General features: G+C 40.3%; 1 protein-coding gene across 1 annotated transcript in view; it reads right to left on the bottom strand.

The window, feature by feature from the left end:
- ITPR2 (inositol 1,4,5-trisphosphate receptor type 2) overlaps positions 1–19,611 on the bottom strand; it is a gene marked incomplete in the record, with an annotated part of 493,922 nt that overhangs the window by 354,875 nt on the left and 119,436 nt on the right. The window contains 8 exon segments of the mRNA XM_006140313.2: positions 1,536–1,686; positions 3,438–3,582; positions 4,585–4,836; positions 5,858–6,043; positions 6,162–6,281; positions 7,721–7,893; positions 14,786–14,947; positions 17,048–17,189. Of these exon segments, the coding sequence (XP_006140375.2) occupies positions 1,536–1,686; positions 3,438–3,582; positions 4,585–4,836; positions 5,858–6,043; positions 6,162–6,281; positions 7,721–7,893; positions 14,786–14,947; positions 17,048–17,189 (1,331 nt within the window).

The raw sequence follows: 19,611 nt of genomic DNA, 5'->3' as shown, positions 1-19,611 counted from the left end.
AGGATTTTTTTGCTGTAGGGTGTGTGTGCTCACCAGAAAGACAGAAAGCGAGAAATCACCCCTCAGGGGAATAGCCACGCCACAATCCCTCCTTCTCCATTCTCCTCTCGGGATCTTGGGCACACATGCCCACATGCCAGGAGTGAGTTTTAAGGCAGTGGGTCTGGGACTTGAACCATGCTGGGAGTCCAGCAACAGCCATTACTCCAACTGCTAGTCCCAATTTATAACAATTTTAAAAGACTATCTCAGCTTCAGAGCTCCCTATAGGATCAGGGGAGTCTCAGCCGTCACTGCACTGCAGATCAGCTTCTCCTTCTGTCCAATCCTACCTTCCTCACTTCCTGATCCTTACAGATGTGTATCCTAAGTATGCTCAAGAGACGTTCTGCAAACAATGCTCTAACTCAAGAGGTCTTTAGGCATCCACTCTCAGATAATGATTATCATAAAAAAAACTGTGTTGAGTTATAAGACAGCACTACAGCATGTCCACTGAATGTACTGTATATGTTCATTTACTTCTCACAAGAAAACTGAGGAACAAGCTATTCTGATCATCTTCATATACTGGATGAGAAAAGAAAACCATAGAGAAGATAAGTATCGTGGGCAAGTATATCAATAATAAAGAAAGGATTGGAATACAGGCCCTCTGACTCAAAAGCCTGTTCTCTTGCCCAGCGACTCATGCCTTCACTATGTCTCTAGCATGACCCTTAGCTAGGCTTTTCTTATATCTCCCTATACTCTGTTATGAAGCACAGTCAGCACATGACACATACCAAGATGATCACAAATATTAAGATGCTTTTAGTTTTGAACACATATTTTTCACTGGTGGTTTGGCTATAATGTTAGTTGCTAATGATGGAATCTGAGGATGGCTATTCCAGGGCAGTAGTAACACAACACTTCAATGCAGAGGCCACATGGGAGGATCCTGGTTTGCATCCCTAGGTTTCCCTGTCCACACTGGGCATGTGCCAGTGATCCCGGCTGGCTGAGATTGGGAGCAGACTGCTCCACAGGAACCCTATTGAGAGTGCCCATCTTTCTCTTTTTCATGAAAGAAAGAAACTTTTAAAAAGAATTTAATTTTATACATTTGTCTTTTAAAACTTTAGTATTAAAAACAAAAGCATGGGCCAGCCCAGGTGCTGTAGTGGTAACACAACACTCTGCAACGTTGAGGCCACTTAGGATGGCCCCAGGTTCACGTGCTAAGGCCTCCCTGTATGTGCCAGAGGCACATGTGCATGCTCGGGATTCTGGCTGGCTGAGGTAAGAAGACTCTGTTCAGAGTGCCTTTTTCTTTCTCTCTCTCTCTCACAAAATAAATGAATTTTTAAAAAAAGAAAAACAGAAGCATGCTTGTAAATTCATCCTATTATCCCTTAGCCCTACTGCAGGGTTACTTTTCTTATGTACACGTACACTAGCAAGTATTCATTAACGACCACTTCTCTGTAGATTTTTTTATCTTACTTCCAAGTCAGAACAAAAACACTGTAATGTTTCTCAAAAGTTCTTACCTCCATCCTGAAATTTGCTCAGTCTTTCAAAGTACGATGACATGGGGGCCTGTACAATATCTAGGATAGCCAGAAGTGTTCTTGTTAGCCTTAATAACTCACTGAAACTATAAAATCCAAAGTATATAAGATTCCGAGCCAAGTGGACCACCTTAATAAAGAAAGAGGGAGTTGAAAAGAAAATAAAAACATTCAGAACTTAATAAACACTGGCATTTTTAAAGTTATCTCAATTAGATCAGGTATTTCTAAATTTCTTAACTCTTTAACATCTAGAAGTTAAAATACCTTCAAAAGCAACCACTTATACTTTGACTTATTCAAGTCCAGAATTAATCTAAAGTAAGATTTTGGGTAAAATTACTAGGTAGTCAGGAAAGTCATGACATGGTTTCAGTTTTCTATGAAAAAATGCATCGTGACTTTCCAGATGACCCAATATTTGTCTCTTAATTAAATATTAACTCATTTAAGTCAGTAGAATACCAGTTAATAAATGGCTATATTCATTAGTTACATTAGCAAATAGATACTACCTATGAAATTTGTCAAGAAATACAGGGTTGTCAGAAATGTCATGATACATTTTTGCATAGAAAAACACAGAAAAATATGTCATGATTTTTCAGACAATCCAGTATGTTCCCTATGCTGCTTTGTGGTTTTCTGGATACCATAGAACATATCAAATATAAAAGTCAGCCTCCACGATGTAGCCTCCAATGTAGGCTCCATCCACATGTTTCAGGGTTAGTCTCTGTGACCCACAGAATACAGTGTCACTTCCAAGATTAGATTATAAAAGACTGCAACTTCCAACTTGGAATGTCTCTATTTCTCTCTCTTTCTATCTCTCTCTCTTTTAGTTGACTCACTCTGGAGGAAGCCAGGTGCCATGTACAGGGACACTCAGGCAGCCCACAGAAAGACCCATAAGGCAAGAGGCTGAGGTCTCTGGTCAACATTCAGCAAGGAAGTATGGGTACCAACAACCACGTGTATGACACTAAAGCAGATCTCCCAGCCCCTAGCCAACAGTTGGAGCACTACCTTAAAAAGCCACTGAGCCAGTACTGCCCAGCTGAGCTACTCCCAGGCTCCTAACTCATAGAAACTATCATAATAAATGCTTGTTGCTTCAAGTTGCTAGATTTGGGGGAAACAGTTACACATCAAAAGATAGCTAGGGACCAGCAGATGGCATAGTGGTTACATTGCTGGGCTCCCACATGGCCAACTGTGGTTTGAGCCCCAGACCCAGTGGCTTCAAAATCACATCAGGCACATGTGTGTGCATACTCAAGATCCCAGGAGGAGAATGGAGGAGAAGGGATTGCAGCGTGGCCATCTCCCCTGGGGCATGATTTCTCACTTTCTATCTCTCTGTCTCTGTCTCTTCAGCAACTGTACACACCCTATAGCAAAATTCTCATTCTAAAAAAATAAAGGTAGCTAATACACCATGTCTCAAGTAACAGCATCCTCTCTCTAGTTTTGTCACTGTATCAAATGATATTATAACTGGAGGTATTTCAATTCAGTTTTAATGAAGATAAAAATCTCACACCTCCATAGAGATGAAAAAAATGTATCCAAGCATACTATAAAAATGCAAAATTGACTTTGTTCATTAAATGCAATAAAGCTTATACAAATAAAACCAAAAATCAAGAATAGTAATTAATACATAATTATAAATAAAATATTTTATTAGATATCACGGTATAATCAAAGCACCAAACTGTCTTTTACCAAGAGCAGAAGGAATCACGCCTTCACAAACTAAACTATCCAATAACCAAACCATCCTTTGTATTAGAAGGAAAAACTCTTTGCTGTTCAATGTATCTGTTTCTTGACTAGGAATATTTAATAACTCGAGTGGTTATCTTTTAAAAATACCTCAAATGTCAGTTTGTTTTTTTCTTTATCTCCAAAAGGAAAGGGCTGATTTACAACTTCTTTCAAGTATTCTTCAACAAATTCCATTGTCAGTGCAAATTTCCTCTTCATGTCATTTCTGGAAGAGTCTGTTATAGAATCATATCTAGAAAGACAGAAGGAAAATAAAGCAAGTTCAACTGATTGTAGTCACTTAAAAACAGGAAAACAGGGACCAGCAGTTAGCATAATGGCTATGTCGCTGGACCCCCACGTAGTCGGCCGCAGTTCGTGTCCCGGACCTGGTGGCTTAAAACTCACGCCAGGAGCATGTGCGTGCGTGCCCAAGATCCCGAGAGGAGAATTGAGGAGAAGGGATTGCAGCGTGGCCATCCCCCTGGGGGGTGATTTCTTGCTTTCTGTCTCTCAGTCTCTGTCTGTCTGTCTGGCGGGCGCACGTGCCCTATAGCGAAAACCTCTCAAAAAAAAAAAACAGGAAAGCATACATACTTTAACTTTCTGGCTTCATAATCTTGGATAAATGAGTTAGCCCTTCTAGGTATTGCATGCTCATCTATAAAATGGTGCAATTGAGAAATCAATTACTATATAGCAAAGCCCTCATGTCAGAATCTACTGTAATATTTTATGCACTTAACAGATTGTCCTTTTTTTTTTTTAAAGGTTTCTGCTTTAGGGCACGTGTTTGCCAGAGAGACAGTGAGAAATGGGAGGGGATGGTCACACCACAATCCTTTCTCCTCCACTCTTCTCCAGGGATTTTGGGCATGTACAAACACACACACACACACACACACACACACACACACACATATGGGCCCTGCATGATTTTCAAGCACCAGGTCTGGGAATTGCAGTCAGCCATGTGGAAGTCTAGTGCCTTAACCACTACACTACCTACTAACCCCAGGTTGTCACTCATATTTGACATTACTTCCATCTATTGGCTTCCAGAAAGATGCTTCTACTATCATTAAAATTTGTCATTTTTGCCCTCCATAAAAAGTATCATATTTACATTTGGAAGATAAACAATCTCAGAACACACAAATGCCTTTCCATAGATTTCATTTCAAAATAGAAGACCTCTGATTTTGAGTTCATCTGCTGAATTTAAAGGCTGAAATAAGTTTTTTTCCAAACATACTCATGAATCGTGATCTTTGTGGGGATTTCTGTCCAGAGCCTGGCATAGCGAACAGGCACCACAGATTCCTGGGGATCGCGGTCAACGTGCATGTGGAGCATCAGGCGACAGAAAGATGCTCGGAGGTCAAAAGGCAGGCTCTCATCCGACATACACCGCAAGATCAAATCTACAGAAAGCTGTGTAGAAATCTGGTTTATGGCCAGATACTGGCGGTCCAAGCACATCCTTGCAAAGAGGTTTAGTTGGTACCTTAAAAATAACAAAATACAACCTTATTTGTTTGCGCTTGATAAAGTTCTCAAACATCAAAGTACTAATTAGTAGTTATGTTTATGTTACCTGGAGTTCCAGGTATGTACGTAATATTCTAGTTAAATTGTTTTGGTAGTAGGTTATATGATAGACAACAACATACATATGTAACTGTCTCTATGCCCTTTCAGTTATAATTTCTCTTACTTGTGTATGCCCATGACCTGGGGCTGGCTGAGGTTAGGAGTGAATTACAATGCTAAGGTACTACCGGGGGTGTGCTTGCTCGCTCGCTCTCTCTCTCTCTCTCTTTCTCCCTCTGTCCCTCTTGCTCATATGAGAAATAAACAAATAAACTTTTAAAAAATAGAATTATCCTTCAGTCTTGTTGCTGTAGAAACCAGGGAATATGAGAATTCACTGCCCATCTCTGATTTCCTGCCATTTGGCCCCAACTTGGCCCAAGAGTTTCTACCTTGGTTTCCATTAAACTCATAGATGCCAGCTAGGTTCTTACTCCAAATATTCCAGCCAATGGGACCTTGTACTCTACTGCCATTTGCTACAGCTGAATTTCCATAAATTCCAATTTCTCTTAAGCCATAGGTCACTGTGTAGTCATAATTACTGTAACTAAACCACTGGTTAGCCCCCTCTAAGGCCACCCCATAGTCATGTCAGTTTCCCCAGCCCCAGTTCCTCTTTCTCAAATCCTTCACCTAAGTCCTGATATGTCTTTTGCCCACCTTCACTCTCATCAACAACAGAAAAAAATCCTTTCTTGCACAAAATCTCTCAACTAGTGGAAGATCGAAAACTGCTAGTAGTATATCTTGAAAACAGAGGTTGACTTTCACCTTGAATATTTTAAATTTAACTAAATATTTCAGCTACCCTAGTTCTGATATGAGATGTTCTAAAGGTCTTCCTCATAGATCCGTAACTTTTAGAGGTTTCAGAGAATCAGCTCTCAATGAATGTGTGAGATTGAGAATTGTGATTCTCTATCATACTCAACCTGTAATAGGTAAGAACTTCTAAATCAGCTCTGGTGCCTTCTTTTGCTTCCTGAGCAAGGTGTCTGATGGCTTTGCCATGAGGCTCCTTGTTGCTGTCAATCCAATAGAGCCAAACTTCTTCATCATCAATGTCATCTGGGAGGAGGGAGCTCTCCAAGGGGTTGTCTGCTTGCATAGAAACCACCCTTGAAATCAATAACACACACACAAATCTATTAAGATACACACTCACTAATTCGATAAAAAACTACAGCAGTTACAAATAATAAACAGAAAAAACAAGCCTCCATTCTCTGAGCTTACTTGGTTTGGATGAGAATGTCTGCATTGCCTGGACTCAGCATAAATTTACAGATGAGTTCCTGAGTTACAGGAATAGCCGTTGTGTTAGACACACATAGATCAGACAAATAATCCAGAAATCTGGTAAGAGAAAAAAAAAGTAATTAAACATTGTGACAAAATATTTTATACAGTCATCACAATAAAAATATACCTTGGAATATAATGAAACAAACTTATTTAGTTTTTTTTGGTTTTTTTGGTTTTTTTTTTCAGTTTTGCTATATATAGGTCACATGCACTCACTCACCAGAAATAGACAGAGAAAGAGCGAGGAAGTGAGAAAGCATCCTTGCTCCAAATATAGCCAGCCAATGGGAATAACCTTTGTATTCTACTGCCACATTCCAACCCCTTCTTCGTTCCCCTCTCTGGATTTTGGGCAAGCACATGCACATACCAGAGTGTTTTCCAAACTGTTGGGCCTGGGATTTGAGCCACATTGTCAGCCATGTGGAAGTCAGCCATTTGAACCAACATGGCCTGGCCAGATAGATTTTTAGTATTATTTTTATGCAATGCTCTTTAATGTGTTGCTAATCTACTGCATGAGTAGTCAAACTAAACATTTAATCCTTATTTACTATAAACCTACTTTCAAAAAGCACATGCTTGCTTCTATTTACTTGGTGATATCACCTCACAGCACTGGGATTTAGGTTTAGAAACTCATTTATCTGCCCTAAAATGAGATTCCCCAGAACTGACTATCAAAACAAATGCAGATCAAAACTAATGTTGTGCTGAGTGAAACTGAACATTGCACACACACAATGAAAGTGACTAAGGTCTGGCTTAATCACAGACCTATGCCTACTTTCCAGTGTTTGTTTGCCAAGCTAATTACTTAAGAAAACTCTACCAATCTGCTTGACTTTCTGCATTAATATTTCCCAGATATAGCAGCATAGTACAACAGAAAAAGAACTTGATGTGGAGTGGGAAATCTTGATCTATTAGGTCACTGGGAGAGTTGCAATGTATTTTTCTATGTTGTTCTACGCAAGAATGCATCATGACTTTCCCGATGGCCCAATACCTCATGTTCTCTTCCTAACTATGGGAATATTCTTGGGTCAATTACTCTCTAATCTTCTATTATCTTATCTCTAAAATGCAAATAACAATATACAACCAGTGAACTTTACGAGGATGGGGGAAGACTTAAATGAGATATATACAAATATATCTTGAAAAACGTACAGTACTATACATAACCATAAGTTATCAGAGGGAGAAGTAATTACATTTAATAATGTCTATGGAGAACCTGGATCTCCCATGAGCTAGAAACACTCTTACACTGGGTTATCAGAAAAGTCATGACACATTTTTGCATAGAAAAAATATATCATGACTTTTCCAACCACTCAATATATAATGATTAGAGCAATAAGCCCAATATAGTTTGTCCATGAAAGTTAGCGATAAGAAAGGATTTTAACTTTTAAAATGTCTATGAGTAAAACAAAAAGCTTCAATCCCTGCTAGAAAAGAATACTTCATGAACCACTTCAAACCTTGGCTCCCGATTTCTCCTGAGTAAACTGACAAATGTCTCTATTTCTTTTGCTGTAATATGTTTCTCTAGTAGTTTTCTGTTGTTGTGCAACAAAGCTGTGATAGTGTCTTCTGCCAAGATATCATAGCCAATCTGGGACTGCATGACACAGAAATTCTTAGCAATATATTCCTGCAAAGAAAAAAGGCTGTCAGAAGTGCCGTCAAACAGCTTAGAAATAGCAGGTTCTGTGAGGGTCACCAACAGTGATGAATCTATTCATAACAGAAAACCCAGTAACAAGTTTGGCAAACGAAAGCAAGTAATGCTCCAATAAATAAAGCTTTTTGAGGAAGAAAATGAAAATACATTAGCACATGCATAACTTAAATTACAACAAATAATTAGGTACCTAGAAACAATTTTTAACAGGGCTACTTATATTCTTGTATGTAGTAAAAACCAAAATTAAATCTAATTAAAATATAAGTTTTTATAACATGGCAATTTATGATTTCACCAGCCTGAGGCTCTTCTAACTCTCACTAAGTCATAAGCAACAATTCTTGCATAACTACAGACAAAATAATGACTGCCTGGTATCTCATTCATAAGGCATGAGATCTGTGCTGCTCTCTCAAGACAGACTGGAGTCGATTTCTTTTTTGCACATTACATATACTACAATGATCTGTGAGACGTTCTACTTAAATAACAGTAAAATTTCACATGTTTTAAAAGAAGGGTACCCGATATAGATAGATGCTACGAATAAGGAATTCTAATATGCCAACAAAGGGGACACCGAACACATTAGTCACTGATAACCAGGGACCACAGCAAGACCCCTTGGCGCCAAGAGGGGAGGGCTTTCCGAACTGAGACGCCTGGTCAACATCCTAATTCCCACTGAGGCAATAAACTGATAGGACAGATCATCCCTATGTGGATGCTCATAATTTCAAAGTCCCCACTGGGCACATGTAATAGGGTAATCCAACTCCCCAGACCCTGACCAGAAGGAGATGTACCAAGTATAGATGGAGCCCACAAATTTGAGCCAAAGGAACCAGCTACAATGGCAGACCTCCTCTCCTAAATATTCATGACAAGGCTCCATGATAAAAGTAACACCTAACCCCGGAAGCAAAGATTCGGACATAATTACAGGCAAGAAAATGACTGTCTGATATTTTATCCATAAGGCATGAGATCCGTACTGTTCTCTGAAGATGGACTTGGGCTGATTTCTTTTTCATACAGTACATGGACTACAATGATCTGCAAGACTTTCTGTTTAAAATAAAGGTAACATTTCACATATTTTTTTTTGAGAGGTTTTTGCTATAGGGCGCGTGCGCTCGCCAGACAGACAGAGAGAGACAGAGAGACAGAAAGCGAGAAATCACCCCCCAGAGGGGATGGCCACGCCGCAATCCCTTCTCCTCCATTCTCCTCTCGGGATCTTGGACACGCATGCACATGCGCCCGGCAACATTTCACGTATTTTTTAAGGAAGGGCACCATTCCTGGGCTCCTCCCCTCACCTTTTTTTCTTTCATAAGTGAGAGTAAGCATATGAGAGGTCACATGTGCATGCCTAAGAGAGAGACACATGCAGGCACCCCCGAGAGGATCTCATCAGCCACAATCCCTTTCTCCCAGCCTCCTGCAGTCAGGACCACAGGCATGCACGTGAGAAATCTGAGTGCGTCAGATGACCAGGGTGGGAAGCTCGGGCGCGTGCGCTCGCCAGACAGACAGAGAGAGACAGAGAGACAGAAAGCGAGAAATCACCCCCCAGAGGGGATGGCCACGCCGCAATCCCTTCTCCTCCATTCTCCTCTCGGGATCTTGGACACGCATGCACATGCGCCCGGCAACATTTCACGTATTTTTTAAGGAAGGGCACCATTCCTGGGCTCCTCCCCTCACCTTTTTTTCTTTCATAAGTGAGAGTAAGCATATGAGAGGTCACATGTGCATGCCTAAGAGAGAGACACATGCAGGCACCCCCGAGAGGATCTCATCAGCCACAATCCCTTTCTCCCAGCCTCCTGCAGTCAGGACCACAGGCATGCACGTGAGAAATCTGAGTGCGTCAGATGACCAGGGTGGGAAGCTCCAGCGGGCCATGTGGATCCAGCGTCACAGACTGGCACCCTACCACCTGTGCCACTGGCCGGGCCTCACGTGTTTTCTCTTTAGAAAGCTATCAATGGCCAGGGCCATAGCTCAGTGGTTAAGGGAACCATTCCAACATGATCAACTGTGGTTCCAATCCCAGCCCCATCACTTTGTGTGTGCCCAGGATCCTGACAGGAAGAATGAATGGAGGAAAAAGGATTGCAGTGAGACCACGTCCAACTGTCGGGGTAGGGGGGAATTGCTTTCTTGATCTCTCTCTCTCTCTCTCTCGTATCAATTTATTAATTGAAATGGTTAAAAGTTTCCCAAGCACCTTAAGGCACTGGAAGGGGTTAACTCAGTGTCTCTGTCTCTAGGGCACTGGGTTGATTTAGTATTAATTACACTGAAGCCTTAATAGGGAGGCTAATTCCCAGGTGTTGCAAACATTCTTTCTCCTCCTCCTCCTCCTCCCTTTTTCTCTGGGGCTAGTGGTCCCTCCTTGACCTCACCACAGAAGGCTGATTTCTGTTTTTCTAAGTTTCTACCTACAGATATGGAGACTAAGATCCATCTCCTGCTGACACTAAAACATGGACAAACCTCGAAATATATATGGCCAACCCAAATGGTTAGATATGACAACCAGAGATATCAATAAAATAGTCCAGAGATTGAGAGATTAACAGGCATCCTGTCTCAGAATCACCCTAATTACCCAACCCTGGCCCTCCTTTCCTTAAGTCCCGATCAAAGCTCCTTGCCGCCACCCTTCAGAGCTGATGCAGTTCTCCACATCCGGTCCCTTTCTTCCTTTGAAAGTGAATAAATTCTTTTCTATCCACTTTCATTTCTGAGTTTGTGAATTCTTTCACAGTCCATGACTAAGGTCACCCTTGCAGAGATCACTCTGACATTAATGATCAAACACTTTACAATCACACTCATTTACCCAAAACATAATTATTGAGGGGCTCAAGCATGCCAGGCACAGTTTGGGAGACTAGGGATGTGGCTATAAACAAGACAGGTAAGTTCTCACAGACTTTACATTCTAGTGAGATGAAAGACAATAAGTGGGCAAACAAATATGATTATTTTACATGAAATGAAACCAGCCGATGGATGGAGAAACGTGCCAACTTTACATGAGGCAGATGCTGAAGAAGTAATGTTTGGGCACCATGAGGAGGCAGCCATGGGAAGTTTTAGAGAAGCAGTTTAGACAGAAAGAATAGCAAGTGTATGGGGCCTGTGGTTGAACCAAATTGATGCTATCTTATAAACAAAAAGTGGGCACCGTGGTTAGAGTGTGGTACGTGAAGAGAAAGCAAGAGCTGAAGTTGGAGAGGTAGGTCAAAAGAGTTGGTGCAGACAGCACATTAATCTAAGACAAAAGAAACCATGGAGTAGCTTCAATCATGCGCTATTTAATTGGCTCCATGTTCTTCAAAATAGCTCTCCTACATTCCAAACCACTGTTGCCCACTTCCTACATTCTGTGTACAACCAACAAAGCATCACGAGAGGTGAATTCAACCCCTTCCACAACTCAAAGTTTTCACTGTGATTTACTAGAGAGTCTGTTTGGGAATGTACCTCTGTTTCTATGATGGAAGAATTTATCGATTGGTTTTTGCCTTAGGTAAAATTAACTGGAATGTATTTATCCTTTGAAAATCATATTGTTTGCAAAAATCTAATTATATTCTAGGCAGCATTTTTGTGCCCTTTCAAAATGATGGCACTGTGTCTTGGGTAGCCAGTTAAGTAAATGTTTTCTGTTAGTATGTCATTTTTTAAAAATGCATTGATTTATATATTTTTATGACCACTGTAAGCATACTCTGGCATAAATAAAATATACACAATGTTAATAAATGATTAAATGAAATTAGAGGTGTTGTTAAATTCCATAAATAATAATAAAAGGAGCCTCAATATTAAAGAGATGAGTTAGCACTAACTCACAAGTAAGCCCCCTGTTAGAACTATAATATAGGTGAGGATAGAGGAAAACAAGGCAATTAAAAAGAGTAGTAGGTCATTCTGCCCACATTTTTAAATCATGTTATCAAAATATAAAGAAGCTCCTTCATACTTGATATAAAGCACTCTGAATTCAACAGAACTTAGAAAAAGATGTTTTAGCTATCACTGAGATTCAGTTAGCGCATGTAGAAGAAAGAGAGAGAGAAGAAATAAAATCTAACCCTTAATGAACACTGGGACTTCATTCTTTTCTCAGCTCCATGATATAACTTTTAGGAAGAATGGAGAAAGGAATGCATCACCCAGACACATTTCCAAAGAAATCTGAAAAGTACGTCCCTCAAAACATGTAAGACGAGTGATGTGACTAGGTAGGGGTGTGTGTGTGTGTCTGTGTGTGTGTGTGCGTGCACATGTCAGAAGGATGGGTATTTTCAGCAGAGCTGAGCATGAGTGTCCACCAGGACTGGGAGAATAAAGAAAGAACCATCCGTGCCAGCCAAACAGAGGCAGAAGTGACACCAGCTGAGACACGCCACCTGGGGAACCTACTAGGACTAGCAGAATAATCAGGTCCCAAGAAATGCAGCACAGAAGCACAGGGCAGTACTGTAGGAAGACAGGTGGATCCTCTGCACTCTTCCAAAGGCCCAATGCAATCGAGGGTGGAGTACATCGTGGGATTCTACGAGACAGAGGGCACCAGGTAACCTCTGTAGACCTGCTAAATTTTCCTGTTAATTTGCAATCTCTGTAATACAGGGATGTTTGTATATTTGAAGTGGTGGCCTGTTTAGCAAAGTTTATTTTCCAGACCCAAAAAGAGAGATGAGGAAAATTAGAATACATTGAGCAGCCTCTCTCTCCACAGTTTCCACTCCAGAGGGAGTGGGCACTAAATTATCCACCACTGGAAGTCTTACCGCGAGCATCTCAGTCACTGATTCTCTGAGAGTCTGAGGTCATCATTTAACATTCTGTTAAATTCTATTTCTTCCAATAAAATATGCACAACTTTATCTACTTTACAGGAATGCAATGAAGTTAGGAAACATAATTATAGTGACAGCCTTTTTGACTGGAAAGAAAGATGCATACTACTAGGATTGTGTCTGAAAATATTTTAGGGTTTTTTGATATTGTTCTCTTGCTCTCATTCCTTGTTATCAGGAATCTATCATTCACCTCCAGCTAATCTGTCTTACGTATTTTTTTAGACTTTTCTTAATCTTTAAACAAAATTTCAAAGGCAACATATTTCTTCCTAAAGTAATTCTTTTTTTCTTGTCAAAACATTTTTAAACCACCAAGAGGCAAAACTATAATGATTAAGAGCCAGGTTTGCTAGGACCAGCAGTTAGCATAATGGCTATGTCACTGGACTCCCATGTAGTTGACCGCAGTTCAAGTCCCGGACCCAGTGGCTTAAACTCACGCCGGGCATGTGTGAGTGCGTGCCCAGGATCCCGAAAGGAGAATGGAGGAGAAGGGATTGTGGCATGGCCATACCCCCTCGGGGGTGATTTCTGTCTCTCTGTCTATCTGGCAAAAGCACACGCATTATAGCAAAAACTTTAAAAAAAAAAAAAAAAAGCCTGGTTTGCATATTGGATCCATTCCTTAAATTATAACTTTAGTCAATTTACTTAACCCTTCTCTGCCTCAGTTCACAATCTTCATTAAGTGTAACCAACTATGTTAATTTATACAAAGTACTTAGGACTGAACCTAGCATAACGTAAACACTCAATAAATACGATTAACCATTCACAAATAACATCTACCCTCTAGGCCCCATCCTGACCTGCAAACGCTCCCCACACCATCCTTCCTCAAGGACTAGTCAGCCTAATTTGCCAATGATACATTCTTCCCTCCAACTGGTTAGGAGAAACAGGGGACACTCGTTTAGCAAATGATCATTTCGAACAACTTTATGTTACATAAACAAAGACATTATTGAACACAATATGAGACTTTTTTTTTTTTAATTAAAATGACACTTAGATTTTGTAATTGGCAACTTCTAGCTATATTCCTTGATCTGTCTAGGTTCCCAGGCCTCTGTGGTTGCAGATATCACAGGCAAAAGCGCCCTTTCTAGCACCTATCATTCTTTCTTCACAGATCTCTCTTCCTAAAATCCCTGTCCCTATACAATTGACAAAGACGGTTTCCATCTTAAGCAAATACTTCCTTCCCTGAACACCTTCCCTGATTCCCACAGCCACAAATGAGCTCGCCTTCTTATGAGTTCCAGAGTGCTGTCTTTCCTCTCTCTGTCCCCTCTCTGCCCTTCCCTTGCATTGTAGATACACGCGTCATAACTTTTCCACTACACAATAAACTCTCTGGCCCATACGTGGCGAGGCTGGATCTCACACATTCCCCACACCAACGTTTCATTCCTCTTCACATAATAGACCTAACCACCTCCTGCCTAGCAGGAGCTAATACCATGCACATATTCGGACTCAGGGCACCCTCCCCCAAAGATTCCAGCTTTTTTTTTTTTTTTTGAGAGGTTTTTGCTATAGGGCGCGTGCGCTCGCCAGACCGACAGAGAGACAGAAAGCAGGAAATCACCCCCCAGGGCGGGTGGCCACACCGCAATCCCTTCTCCTCCATTCTCCTCTCAGGATCTTGGGCACGCACGCACACGCGCCCCGGCGTGAGATTAAGCCACCGGGTCCAGGACTCGAACCGCGGTCAACTACATGGGAGTCCAGCGACATAGCCATTACGCTAACTGCTGGTCCCAAGATTCCAGTTTTATATGGAAGAACAAATACATCTGTCGGTTCAAAAATACTTACAGATCATGCCTGGATGCTGCCAGTATAAAACATTTCATTTGAAAATGAAATTTCCCTTTTCTATTTTCCATGCTTTAGAATAGTAACCAAAGAACCTAATCCACACTTTAAATATGAAACAGGGGTTAAAACAGAGGCCGTGTTCTGACCTGATTTTTCCGGTAGTCCTGCTGGGAATGTCTCAGCACACGGTAGCAGAGGCGGAGCATGTATTTGTAGGGAGCATATCTCTGGTCCCCTAGATCTTCAAGTCTCAGCATCGGGCCTTCTCCTGCTTTTTCCTTAAAGGGTGCTTTAAGAATCCCAAATACCTATCAGGAATAAAACAAACCACCTATTTTGATGAATGAAGGTGCTTTTTTTGCAACCTATGTTAATTATTTGACAGATAAGAATACTGACCTCAAAAATACTCTTGTAATATTTGAGTACAATTCATGTAAATGAGAAAACACAAAATGGATTTAGGATACAGGAACAAGGAACCAAAAGACACTGCTAAAAGGATCCTTAAATTAAGTGACAAAAACATTATTTAAATAAAATGCTTAACTACGTTTAGAAATTATATTTTAATGGGAAATAAAAATCTTCAAGATCTCAAGTCACAAATATATTCTAATGACCTACAATATAGTTTGATTTCTATAGGCAACACTGTTTCTTCTATTATTTTCTATAGCTTTTCAAAATCAAAATGGTACAAAGAAAACATTTACTTTTCAACTGAAAATGACATCAGAAAATTACTTCCAAACCTCTTCGTGAGAGAATTAATGTACTGCTCTTGGCACACAAAGATGTGGTCGAAGCAATGAATGTGTCAGCATTCAAATGTAACAAATAAGGAGCATCGCGAGTGAGCCAGACTCTTGTGGGAGGGTTAGCAATTGGGAAGTATTTAAAAAGCACAGACGTCTGTAACACTGCTACAGGAAGACGACAGGCAGGATTGCCTGGAGATTGACAGGTAGAATGAGGAAGCTGTCTGTAAAAAAGCACCTAGTCAAGGGCACAAGCATTAATTCACGAAAGCAAACTATTAGGTCCCTGGGAAAGTCAGGGGTTTTTTTCTTTTTTCTACGCAAAAAGGCATCATGACTTTCCCAACAACCCAATAAAAAGGAATTATCCTTCCAAGTTCACAAAATATGATACATGTTAAAGTTTATTCAATAATTCTGTATATGCTAAACCTTGAATTTTATATTCATAACACTGTACTGAAAGAGTGGATATATATTATTTAAAATAATATTAATAAATCAATCAAGGTCCAAAGAGTGCTTGAAATCACACATTTTAGATTTTTTTAAAAAATGCTAATGACAGGAAGATTCTGTCCCACTCGATTTGCAATTTTTATTTTACTTCAGAAAAAAAGGTTAATTTTTATATATTCAGGTAATCAATCACAGATATTAGTTAATATGTCCATTGCTTTCTTTTCCCAACTCAGCAAGAATATGTGTATTAATCACATGATTTCTATGTTCCTTGAACCCATATTTAATGAAGGAAGAAGCACATTACTTTGAATAACAATTAACAGAATAAAAAGAACACATGAAGGTAGGCATATCCATGTACCTAGTATTATTAGGAGGTGGATTCATTTACTGGTGTGTTAGGAACAACTTCAGGAAGACATAATACAGGAGTGGCTCTGTACAGCTCTATCCAGCTCTGGACAGGGTACTGCACACAGCCCTGGTAAACTGACCAATAGGCTGCCTTTCCCAGGGAAGCGGAGGAGACAAGAGGAAAACAGAGGAAGTAGATGGAATTTCCAAGGTTACCTGGAAATTCTACCCTGAAGTTCTCCCAGCACATTTTCTGAAGATAGTCTGACCATGAAGTTTCTTTTAAAGGTTAGTGGTAGGCTGCTTCTAAGATGGACCCCAACCATCCCTGCTTTCTGGTTTTCACACCCTTATGGAATCCTCTCTCCTTGACTGTGGGCTGGATTCATTAGTTCTCTTTTTAGCCAATAAGACAGAGTAAAGCAATAGGATGTTTCTTCTAAGATTAGGTTATAAAAAGACAGTGGCTTCCATCTGGGTGTCCTCTCTCATTCTCTCTTGGATCCCTCACTTCTAAGGAAAGCAAGGTGTCTTATCCCAAGGCAGCCCTGGAAGAAGCCCATGTTAGTGAACTGGAAAGCAGATCCTCTCTTGCACGAACCTTAAAAGGACTGCAGCGTCAGCCAACAGACTGCAGCCTGGTGCAACACCCTAAGCCACTCCCAGATTCCTTAACCACAGGTACTGTGAGCCAGTGTCTGTTTTCAGCCACTACATCTCAGGGCCAGCTGTTAGACAGTACCAGAAAACTAATATAAGGACTTTCCTGATAGTGTGGTTCAATAAATAATTTTTAAGTATGCAAATTTAATATATGAAAAAATTCACCTGCGCCAATATATTTTGTTCCCTCATTAACTTTTGGCGTTCTCGGTTTGGCTTAGTGATAACCACATCCAGAACTTCTTGTCCATTATTAGGCACATCAGCAACAAAGAAGATGAGGTCCTCTAATAATTTGGTGACAAACCTATCACAAAATAAAAAGAAAAATTTACTCTAGAGTGGAAAATTTTTTATTATATATAAAGAACAAATACTAAAAACAAGGTATTATGCAATAAAAATTATTAAAAAAAATAAAAGATAAGAGCTAATGCGGTCACTGTTTACCTCAACCTTTACAAAGAATACTCCGTCTTTAATTCTTCTAACCCCTATTCATATTTCCAGCTCTAATTAAGTATATAGAAAAGCAGAATATTTTTGATTAAGTGAGAGCAGCTACACTTTTTTTAAGAGGTTTTGCCTTAGGGTATGTGCGCTTGGCAGAGAGAGAGAGACAGAGACAGTGAGAGGGAAAGTGAGAAATCAACACCTCACCCCACCCCCAGGGCAGGGAGGGGATGGTCACACCTAAATCCCTTCTCCTCCATTCTCCTCCTCCAGGGATCTTAGACACACATGCACTCGTGCCCAGCGTGAGTTTCTGGCCACTAGGTCCAGGACTCAAACTGTAGTGGGCCATGTGGGAGTCCAGCAACAGAACCACCACACCAGCTGCTGGTCCTACACTTCTAAATCTCTGCATCGAAATGCTTTTCTTTACCATTAACTCAAACGATACTTCCTCATCCTCACTACATTCCAATTTATCCAAACAATGAACAAAACGGAAAAACTTAAGTGATCTGTGAATAGAGACAGAATAAGCAATCAGATGTTCTAAATTGCTGTGAAAGTATTAACCAATCTATAAAAATTATATTATCCTAAAATCATACACTAATATTCACTTTTAACTCAAATTTAGTTTTATTATAAATAACTGTTCCCTAAACTTCAAGTACAGTGGTATTCTTCTTCCATAAACAAAGGCACTGGACACAGAAATGAGAGAGAGAGACAGCAGTCTCTCAATCACCACGACCACTCTCGGCCTCAGTCAGCATCAGATTACAGGCACGCACATGCCTGGTGTACTTAGGGATGTCTCCAGACACGAATCCAGAACCTTCCCACATAGATCAGCCTCACAGAGTGTCACACTCTACTGTGTCGTTACTACCCAGAGTGCCCTGAAAACCCTTCCTCCCTTAACTTTCTTCTTCCTCCTGCCTCTGCCTGCTTTTAATCATTTCCTATTGGTGATGGTAGACTGGGGGAGGGACTAGTAATCTAAATTATTACAAAATGCGTAAATTGATTAGAAATCTGTACTGGAAAAGGTGAGGGTTTTTTTAAATTAATAGTGAAGTACAACTTCTTAATCATTCAATAAACTTAGAATTTTTTAGGAATAAGATAAATGCTAACCAACAACTACCTAAATTGCCTTCATCCATATACCATTAGCATAATTAGTCACTGTCATTAGCTTGGTCAGTCTTGGTCACACTAGTAAGAAAACTAGTTTTTGGGGTCATCGGAAAAGTCATGCATTTTTGCACAGAAAGACAGAAAAAAATATGTCATAACTTTTCCAAAGACCAACAGAACTTCAATTATACCAGAAAAGTGTAGAATATAAGCAATTAGAAAACATCTTGCTCATATCCCCAGATTTACCTTCTAAGAGACAATGCACTTTCAAGGAGCCAAGTAGACATACCCGAAATCCAGAATTTGGCCACCCAGATAGAAATCTCAGCACACTTCTGGGGATCATAAACTCCGCTACAAAATTCAACCATTTCTGTGTTTTCTTGGTATGCCTATTTTAAAGTTAACGCGGTCTGTTTCTTTTGAAAAATGTGTCTAACTGACAATATTCACAGACATTCTTAGGTTTAATCTCTGAAGGCAACCACAGAAATGTAAAATATCATTCATGTGCATCAGAACATGGTGTGAACTTCTTTTGAAATCGTGACCTTATGTCTTCCAAATCATTCTGTTGTTCTTAAAACAAAATAAAAAATAAAACGATTCTCTTGAGCTCAAGTTACTTGCACACACTGAAATTAGTTGAACCTCAGCAGCCATCTACTCAAGGCAAGTTCATTTGAACATAAATACTTGCATTTTCTCTTAAAACATGTTAATATTCTGGCCCAGGTGCAGGCATGTGCACCGGACATTGCAGCTGCTGAGTCACACAGGAGGCCCAGTTCCATTCCTGGTCCACTCTGGGCAGTCCAGTGCAGCAGCATGCACCTATCATCCCAGCTACTCAGGAGGCCGAGGCAGGAAGACCACGAGTTCACGGTTAATGTGGGCAGTATGGCCAGACCTTGTCTATGGGAGCCAGCTGGGGTTCCAGTTACTCAGGAGAGTACTTGGAAGTATCGCAACATGGTAAGATCTAGACTCAAAAAAAATAAAAAGTATACCACACACATGTGCATGCACACACATACAAATACATGCACATACCAGTGTGTGCACTTCCACACCTGGACTTAATTTGCATTTCTTTTCCTTTTTTAAAATGTTTATTATGATAGAGCACA

This window comes from Tupaia chinensis, unplaced genomic scaffold (assembly GCF_000334495.1).
Source record: "Tupaia chinensis unplaced genomic scaffold, TupChi_1.0 Scaffold000028_1, whole genome shotgun sequence".
Taxonomy (NCBI): domain Eukaryota; kingdom Metazoa; phylum Chordata; class Mammalia; order Scandentia; family Tupaiidae; genus Tupaia; species Tupaia belangeri.
The sequence above is the reverse complement of the archived record's forward strand: the minus strand, read 5'-3'. Positions and strand labels throughout refer to the sequence as shown.